Source organism: Atta colombica, unplaced genomic scaffold (assembly GCF_001594045.1).
Source record: "Atta colombica isolate Treedump-2 unplaced genomic scaffold, Acol1.0 scaffold7, whole genome shotgun sequence".
NCBI lineage: Eukaryota > Metazoa > Arthropoda > Insecta > Hymenoptera > Formicidae > Atta > Atta colombica.
The window spans coordinates 106,109-115,681 of NW_017259561.1; the positions used below are offsets into that span (position 1 = coordinate 106,109).

General features: G+C 28.4%; 1 protein-coding gene and 1 pseudogene across 3 annotated transcripts; one reads left to right on the top strand and one right to left on the bottom strand.

Annotated features, from left to right (window-relative positions):
* The first annotated feature begins 1,336 nt into the window (after window positions 1-1,336).
* On the top strand, window positions 1,337-2,855 carry LOC108692373 (annotated as a pseudogene).
* Window positions 2,856-4,429: 1,574 nt separating this feature from the next.
* LOC108692391 (cytochrome P450 9e2-like) lies at window positions 4,430-9,023 on the bottom strand. Of its 3 annotated transcripts, XR_001931973.1 has the most exons (3): window positions 7,379-9,023; window positions 5,324-5,413; window positions 4,430-4,884 (listed from the first exon to the last, which is right to left on the bottom strand). XR_001931973.1 is itself a non-coding variant. In XM_018200616.1 (2 exons), exon 1 carries the CDS (start codon window positions 8,922-8,924, stop codon window positions 7,404-7,406), a length of 1,521 nt encoding a protein of 506 aa, XP_018056105.1. In that variant the 5' UTR covers window positions 8,925-9,023; the 3' UTR covers window positions 5,162-5,413; window positions 7,379-7,403. The 3 variants fall into 3 exon arrangements, 2 of the variants coding, with proteins under 2 accessions (XP_018056105.1, XP_018056106.1); XM_018200616.1 differs by lacking the exon at window positions 4,430-4,884 and having other exon boundaries at window positions 5,162-5,413; XM_018200617.1 differs by lacking the exons at window positions 4,430-4,884; window positions 5,324-5,413 and adding an exon at window positions 5,641-6,279.
* Window positions 9,024-9,573: the final 550 nt, after the last annotated feature.

Below are 9,573 nucleotides of genomic sequence, written 5' to 3' on the forward strand. Positions count from 1 at the left end.
AAAAAAGACGATATGAAAATACTAAAGATCAAGTGTTACTTATCATCTTGTGTGCGTGTGCGTATGCGTGCGTGTGTGCGGCGCGCGCGTACGCGCGTATGTGTGGTGTGTGTGTGTGTGTGTATGTGTGTGTGTGCGTGTGTGTGTGTGTGTCATGATAATTCCTAACTTACGACGTAAATCTTCTTTTTACATATATAAAATCAATTTGTTATTATAATTACTTAAAATTTTCCTATTATACATTGTTGAATTTTTTGAAAAGTATTTTCATATTTCCCATATGTTTAAGATAGAATATATTATGTATAAAACAAAATATTATAAAAATATTATATGTATAAATAATATTGATAATTATTGCAAACAATTGACGAATCACATAAAAATGTATGTACATTACATTAACATATTATGAACTATTTTACTTATATTATAATACTAGCTCAACTAAAATCTTTTTAATATTATGTTAAGCTTTTTATTTGCGTTCATGCCATTTTTTAATATTAATTTAAACTCGCTTTGCTCTACTTAAGTATTCTATATCTTAAAATACAAGTTATTGAATTAGTAGAGAAATACTCCATATACATATTATCTCTACAAAAAAATTATTATTATATACAAAACAATTACTGACAAAGAAAAGATAAATCTAAACATACTTATGTATTTGACTATTTCATTAGATTTTGTAATATTGAGACTATCTGTACCAAGATGAATTAAAGCTGTATGTAAAATCCTAGGATTTTAGACTAGCACACTATCATACTTAATAGATTTCTCTCATACGTATACGATACCATGTACGTCGTATATAAGAGAAATATTATTCGTGTGGGTAGTCAGTTGACAGTCAGTCTCTGACGAGTAACGTTAGGCATTTTAATAGCGCCATATTATAAATTCAAATAACAGATTAGTCTAGGAGGCTGCTCGTTACATTCTTCAAGTTCAATGTTGTGTATGTGTGTATGTGTGTGTGTGTGTGTGTATGTGTACTGTGTAAACACAATTAACATCATGATATACATAATCGTTTTATTGATAGCAGGTATTCTAAGTCTTTATTATCTTCTCTTCAAAGATTTAAATTATTTCAAGAAACATGGAATACCGTACGTGAAGCCTTTTCCCATAGTGGGAAGTATGAAATCAACTTTCCTCCGTCGTGAATCAATACCTGACTTTATCAAATCGGTATACAACTTATATCCCAACGCCAAATACATCGGCTTGTATAATTTGAAAAATCCAATTATAATGCTTCGCGATCGTGAGCTTATTAAATCCGTGACACTGAAACATTTTGACATGTTCATGGATCATGTTAGTTTCGTCGATGAAAATCAAGATCCAGTTTTTGGATCTTGAAAAGAAAAAACCTCGCCGTTCTTCGCGGAGAGAGATGGCGTGAGATACGATCTATATTAAGTCCGACTTTCACATCCAGTAAAATGAAAAGTATGTATAAACTGATGTTCGATTGCGGTGTCGACTTTGGCAGTTATTTGGCGCAATTACCATCAGAGGAAAGGATAATGGAAATAAAAGATGTTTTCACAAGATTTACAAACGATGTAATCGCTACTTGCGCTTTTGGTGTTAAAGTAGATTCTATGAGAAATCGAAAAAATAATTTCTATGTGTATGGCACGGAAGCAACCAATTTTACAGGAAATTTAATTTTTTTAAAGATGTACATACTTAAAACTTTGCCCTGGCTTGCACGAATACTTAAATTGACATTCGTTCGTGAAGAGATAGCGAATTTTTTTCGAGAGCTTGTAAAAACCACTATAAAAGCTAGATGAAAATGGTATTGTTCGTCCAGACATGTTACAATTGATGATAGAGAGCAGAGGCAAAGATGGCAAGACAGAATTAACTATCGATGATATGGTATCACAAGCGTTTATTTTTTTCTTTAGAAGTTTCGAAAGTACTTCAACATTAATGTGTTTTGCTGCTCACGAAATTGCGATAAATCAAAACATACATAAAAGACTTCAAAATGAAATTGACCAAGTCTTGGAAGATACGAATGGACAAGCAACTTATGAAGCGGTTAATAGCATGGAATAGACGCTATAATTAATTAAACTTTGAGGATGTATCCGGTTGCTGTAATGTTGGACAGATTATGCTTAAAAGATTTCGAACTACCACCGCCATTACCAGGAATAAAACCTTTTACTATAAAGAAAGGACATGGCATGGATACCGGTTTATGGACTTCATCATGATTCTAAATATTTCGAAGAACCGGAGAAGTTTGATCCTGAGCGGTTTCTTGGTGAACGGAAGAAGGATAATCTCAACTGCGGAGCCTACCTTCCTTTTGGTCTTGGTCCCAGGATGTGTAGGTAACAGATTCGCATTGCTGGAGACGAAAGTCTACTCTTTCAATTGTTAGTACGTTGTGATTTAAAACCTTGCAAGAAGACATCGATACCGATCAAGATTACTAAGAATAGTCTTTTTATGAAACCTGAAGATGGCTTCTGGTTGAGTGTAATACTGAAGAAAAATACACATCATTCTATTACAGCTAATGATATCAATGGGACAGATTAGATGTAAAAAAAACAAAGAAATTAGTTTAATCAAATCTTTAAAAGAACTCTGCACAAAACATACGAAAATAGATCCCGGCTAATTTGGCTGAATTTATTGTAGTTGATTTGATCTGATTGTTCTGATCAAAAGTCTCCATAGGCACAAAATAAATGAACAGTTTTTGAGTTATTGTACATCAAATTCTGTCAAAATCGCCGGGACTCATTTTCGTATGTTTTATACAGGATCCTTTATAATTAAATTAAACTATCTTCTTATTTGTCATTAGTACCCCATAATACTGACTAAAAAGAAAAATTTTTAAGATAAATTGTACAAATATAATAAAAAAAAAATTATATCGTTATACATACATAAAAACTAAAAACTGATATATGTATATGTATATGTATATGTATGTTTTTTAAAATATATATGTATACTCTATATATATTTTAAAAAACAGGCAATATTAGTTAGGAATATTAATTAATGTTAACATATTGTGTTAATATTAATTTTAGAAACTACGACAATAATAATTCGCTAATTTATAGCATATATGTAGTATATATTCTTGAATAATATGTCTGTTATTTAATTAGATTAAATGCATGTTTTGAAATATGCTCAGAAAATCGTGCTAAAAATAATCTGATTTGCGAAAAAGTATTTGCAAGTTTTTATGTGTTATGTATGTTACAATATTACAGTAGAAAAGAAACAAAACTAATATCCTTACTAATATACCTATACATGTGATATATTTTATTAAATTTTATGATATATCGTTTCATTGAAAATATATTGTAGCTGACAATGAAGAGCGAAAATAAAAGGGAAGAAAAAAATTCGCTATCGAAGATATAATGTTGCAAACATTTATTTTTTTCTTAATTGTTTTTGATAGTAATTCGATATGACACTGATTAAGTTTCACAAAATTATCATCGATATCCCAGATAAGTTTTAAAGCAAATTCAATAAATAATACATTGAAAGATTCAAACAGAAAACATTGTTACGAGGCAATTTACGGAATAAAAGTTTTTTGAATCAACAAAACTCAAAACGTATAAGTAGTATCAAACAGAGCATATAAATATATGTAAAAATTTTCAAATTATGGTCTGATCTTTTGAAAAATCTTTACTATAAAAAAAACAAATATCTTATGATATGAATTTATACTAATCCTTTAAGATGACTCCAAACCCACTTTAAAAATCGCAAAATTCGATTCTGAACGATTTCACAGTAAACTGAGATAAAATAACTCTGATGATTTTAACTCTGATGTTTATCTATCTTTCGATTTTTTTTTAGACTGGACAATATGTGATAGATTTATGTTCTTTGAAATAAAAATATTGTTCAATTCAATGTTGCTAAAAATTTTTTAAATAAGATATAAAAACTAAGAAAGATTTCTGAATATGATATAAAAGCATCTATATAATAATTACTTTAGCAACAGATGTTCTAGCAGTAAGTTTTGTGGTCTAACACTAATTATAAGTCAAATGAAAAGATATAATTATAGTATATAATATTTTAAAAAATATTTTCTGTATATATAATTATTGTATGATTAACATAACGTTGATCTGAAAAATTGTTAAATATATCGTTCATTTTTATTTTAATACCTAAAACTTTTTATTTCGACAAATGATAATTTTAATAAAAATTGAGTAGATACATATACATTATTTTAATTGTTTCATTTATATTTATAAATATAGTTATACTAAATATTGTTAACTGCAATTAATATACGTATGAACAAAGAAATAAGGATATTACAAATATTAAAAGGAAAAAAAATGAGAGATGAAGGACAAAAATGAAAAAGTCAAAAGAATACAATTATAGATTTTTTTAATATATAAAGATATATTCCACGAAACAGTTCAGATATTCAGATTTAGTATTGTAACAAATATCGATTGTCCGGTTGTGCGTGTCATGTCTGCGACAGAATCTTGCATTGACCAAAGAGGATCTGCATTGGTTGCACGTTCTCTCATGCAGTTGCATGGTGGATATAACAGTTGTATAATGTATTCGGCTACGTGATTGGGCGTTTCCAGAGACACGATACGAGCTTGTGAATGCCGCTTTAATGAGCGGTCGGAAGAGCGTACGTTCCCTCGGCGACCATTGCTAAAGGAATCGCGACTCGTGGTCTTCGACAGACAAACCAGTTTCTATCAAATAAGATGCTTGCGTGACGCGCTGTTGCTATTGAACCAACTGGACATTTTGTTGCAATTGATCTCGATCATTAAACGCAGTTATCCTTCGGCTACGGAAGTCCTTGTAATTTAGATAATTAGACCGACTGAGCTACTTAATTATCATTAGTCGAATTCTATGTCTAATGCATTCTAATGAGCAAGACAACAGTTAAAAAGGACAAAAAATTTCTACATTTATATCTCGTAAAATAGTCAGAAAACAAAATATGTAAAGATAATATTTTTTTAAAGTATACAGTATATAATCTAAACATGTTAAAAAAGATACGCAATTAAAAGGAAAATTAATTAAAAAGTAACAGCATATAAATTATTTAATAAGTCTTATGTCTTTTTCATAAAAAGTATTTTATAAGTTAAATAAAATTTAATATACATAAATAGTTTGTAGCGCGATTATTCTGATAAAAATAGTTATTATTAGCTTTCTGAGATATATGTTCGAAAAAGTATTCTCTGACTCGATAAAAGTACCCTTTCTAATCTAATTCACTTACTGCCGTTGGAAAGGGACCGCGTGTTGGAGAAGGGCCAAGAATTGATGAAGTGGAGATCATAAGGGTAGCTCGAAACGATGTATTGTCTCGCTACGAAGAAATTGAACAAGGTAAGTGGCAAAAACACTCTTACAATTATTTTCGGAGTTCCTCATACTATGCTATTTACTTGTACTGTAAAATATGCATTCTATCAAATATTAAAATTGAAAAGTTCAACGATTAAATCGATTTATCATACTTATTATCAATACAGATTATTATTAATACAGATTTAATACAGAAATTTATCTCTAAAATTTTATCGTTAAATTTTATCTCTTAGTATACAATATTTTATTTATTCCTGATTATTCAAGAGATTACTACAGTTCTACAATTTTATTTCTAAGTATTTAATGAGCTATATAATTAAAAACCTCCTTTTTACAATCTCGCTTTCACTAAGATTGTTACGTTGTTAGAACTATTGGTTCAACGCACAATAATTTGTCATTTGCAGTTATTAACATACATGCACAACACAGTATATAAATTATTTTACAAATATAATTACAAAAGTAATTACGGGCAAGTATAAAAACGTGGTCAATTGTATGTCGGCCTTATATATAACAGCAAATACTATAGTTATAACTCTCGTAAATTCAAATCTATTCTAATTAAAACGAATTATAAAATATATAATAATAACCTGTTATTTTGTCTGTTTAAATAAAACATGTACTGAATTCATATGTACATTAATATGATAAAATACAAAATTTTTCTTTTAAATAAAAAAAGATACTCATATAATGTTAAATTAAAATTAATATAATCATAAAAATTACATTACAACAAAACTACAAAAGAATAAATTAACTCATCGGCAATATAAAACTTTATTCATTCCGCAATCTGAGTCGTCGAACTGCAGTGCAAATTTTTATATTGTTCCGGTATTGTATAAAAATCTAAAAAAAATTCGTACATATTTATGAAAGTTTTTAATAACAAATTTTTATCATAAAAATTGGATTGTATTTTATTTATTTTTAATGATTTTTAAAGAATCCCTGCACTATCATATCAAAAAAATGACTTTGATTAAATTGACTAAAATTGTAATATAGTACAGTTTTATTATGAGATACTGATTGAAAGTTTCCTTAGACAAAACCATTAAATAGAAATAGATTTTTGTAGCATCTTTAATAGCTCTTCTGAATCTAATCGGACTATAAATCTATAATAAATAAATCTATAAATCTACTATAAATCTAGTATCTTTATCTACTAACTATTTATTTTTTAGTAATTAACTGTACCTTAATACTTTTATGCACAAAATAGTGAGGTAAATCATTTAATATAAAAAAATGTATACATGGTTATTTAAACACATACATAGTTATTTTTTTTTTAAATATGTAGTTTATAAGTATTATATATTGCAAATTTCCGGCGAAGAATAAATTATGACAATTAATCATTCAATTTCGCAAAGTTAAAAGTAAGAAGGAGATATTTATAAATATTATAGACATAGAGATATTTATTATAAATTTTTATAAAAATTTATAACTTAGAAAATTAATTAAGTTAAGAAAGTCTAGAATTGCTCAATGTATATTTTATATAAAGTATTATGCTGTTATAATAAATATAATAAATATATATCTAATAATAAATATATCTATGCAAATGTATTTATTCTCATCATTTTCTTCTTTTTGTTTTTAAATCTATATATCTATATAATGAATTATAAAAAATATTGTTTGAAGAAAATTAATACAATATCTTATAAAAATTGTTACAATTTAGCATTAAATTATATTTCAGCACTTTCAATATTATTAAATATTACTAAATTCAACATTACTAAATTATTAATATTCATAATTAATAACTTTAAAATATCTTGAATTTATTATTATTACATATATACAATACTATAAAATGTACGTTCATGAAGACACATGACGATTTCTGTTACAAACAAATAATTTTTATTATAAATGTAATTTTTTAATAATAACTGTTACTATTTGAAATGTTTTATAAACTTACCAATGTTTTATAAAATTATCCATTACTATACAGACTCCAGCACAGGATACATATTTTTTCTACGCTGAATGTTCAACCAAAGTCCATTTTCCGGTATCATTGACAGAGTTTTGCTGAATTTTATTGGGGATGTAGTTTTCGTGGAAGGTTTTAGCTCACATCGTGCTAATAAATGAAACAGCAAGATTTTAACTTCCAACAGAGCAAACCTGTTAGCTATGCACATTCTTGGTCCTAATCCGAATGGCATGTAACACAAAGAATTGTGCATCTTGTTGTTCAAAAATCTTTCTGGATCAAATTTTTCCGGATTATCATAATACTTTTTATCACGATGAATTGCAAAAATCGGAATCCAAAAAGTCATACCCTTCTTCATGATAAAAGGTTTCTCATCCGGCAATGCGGGTGGTAATTCAAAAGTTTTCTCGCACATTCTTTCTAAGAAAGTGACTGGTGGATATAATCTGAGAGTCTCATTTATCACCGCATCTAAATATTCGAGCCGATTAATGACTTCGTAAGACACTTTTCCATTCGATTCCTCCAAAACCTTGTCGATCTCTTGTTGTAATTTGTTTTGAACTTCTAGATTAGCTGCGATTTCGTGAGCTACGAAAGACATCGCGGTTGAACTTGTATCGAAGCCACCAAAGAAAAAGACGAACGCTTGCGCAACCATGTCATCGATATCTAGTTCTCTACGACTTTCTTCACCTCTGATGTCCATCATTAACTGTAGCATATCCGGGCGTGTAATGTGTTCCGCATCACGAGTGACAATCGTAGTTTTTATAATATCCTTGAAGAAGTTTAACACGTAATCGTTTATAAGCTTTATATTGAGAATTCGTCCGAGACTTGGAAAAGTTCTAAGAAAAATAAATTTCAGACTGCGACTCCCTAAAAAGCTAGTCGCTTCCTTGCCGTAAACATAGAATTTATTCGTTGGATTTTTCATAGAGTCGACTTTGATTCCGAAAGCACACGTGGCAATGACATCATTCGTATATTTAGAGAAAGCATCTTTTATGTTCATATCACTTTTATTCGCTGGCAATGTCGACAGAAATTTAACAAAATCCACAGCACATTCCGACATCAATGTGAACATCATTTTCATTTTGCTGGATGTAAAAGAAGGACTCAACAGAGTTCTTACGTTCCGCCATTTTTCTCCGCGAAGAGAAAACAAATTTTTTGCAAGTAAAGGTTCATTCAATTCGTTAAAACCACGACGATTTGGAAATGCATCGAAATTCTTAACAAGGATAGCCTTAATGAGTTCCGGATCACGAAGCAAGAAGATTGGATTTGTCGTGACATAGATTCCAAAATACTTTGCGTCTTGATTAAAATTGTATATCTTGAAGATAAAATCGAAGAATGACGTTCGACCAAATATAACTGATGCCATAGATCCGAATATTGGAACAGGCGGTACGTGTATCACGCCATGTCTTTTAAAGAAATTAAAATTTCTGAAAAGATAATAAATACTGATCACACCGATCACTATCGATAACAATATAGACCAATATTCCATGACACTTATTTGAAATGATTGCTCTTTATGATTATTGTAAATGATTTTGTTTGATAAAATTGAATTGGCTCAAGAGTGCTAGCGATATTGCCAACGCGAGTCGTTACAGACAACTGTTCGTACAGCAGTTCTTATCTCATAATATACTAGTAATTTTACTTGGAATTCTGATGCAAAAGTTTTCAAGCTGACATACATATGACTTACATAAGATCGATTATTACTATACTTTGTATTGTTCGATGCAAATTAATAAATCTTGGATAATTCTCTTAAGTTATTAATAAAATTTATGTAATATGCAATATTAATATAATAATATCTAACAGCTATTTATCACGCTAGTACGCTAGACGTTATATAGATAAATAGAGATGTGTAAAATTAAATGCTTATATAACAGTAGAAGACAAATAAAAAATTCAAAGTCTCATTCATAATTTGCAATTAAAAATACTAATGCATATACATAAATTTTTGTATTTAATGTTATTACTGTCACATTATTCCAAAGTAATACATAAAATGGTATATATTCGATCAAAAATATTTTTTATTGAAATTAACATTTGATAATATAAAATCGAATAAGATGAAAAATAATAATATATAAAAATATTTTATTTTATTTTATGAATTATTATGTTTT

Coding starts and splice junctions, on each gene's coding strand:
- LOC108692391 (XM_018200616.1), bottom strand. CDS start 8,924: ATGGAATATTGGTCTATATTGTTATCGATAGTGATCGGTGTGATCAGT.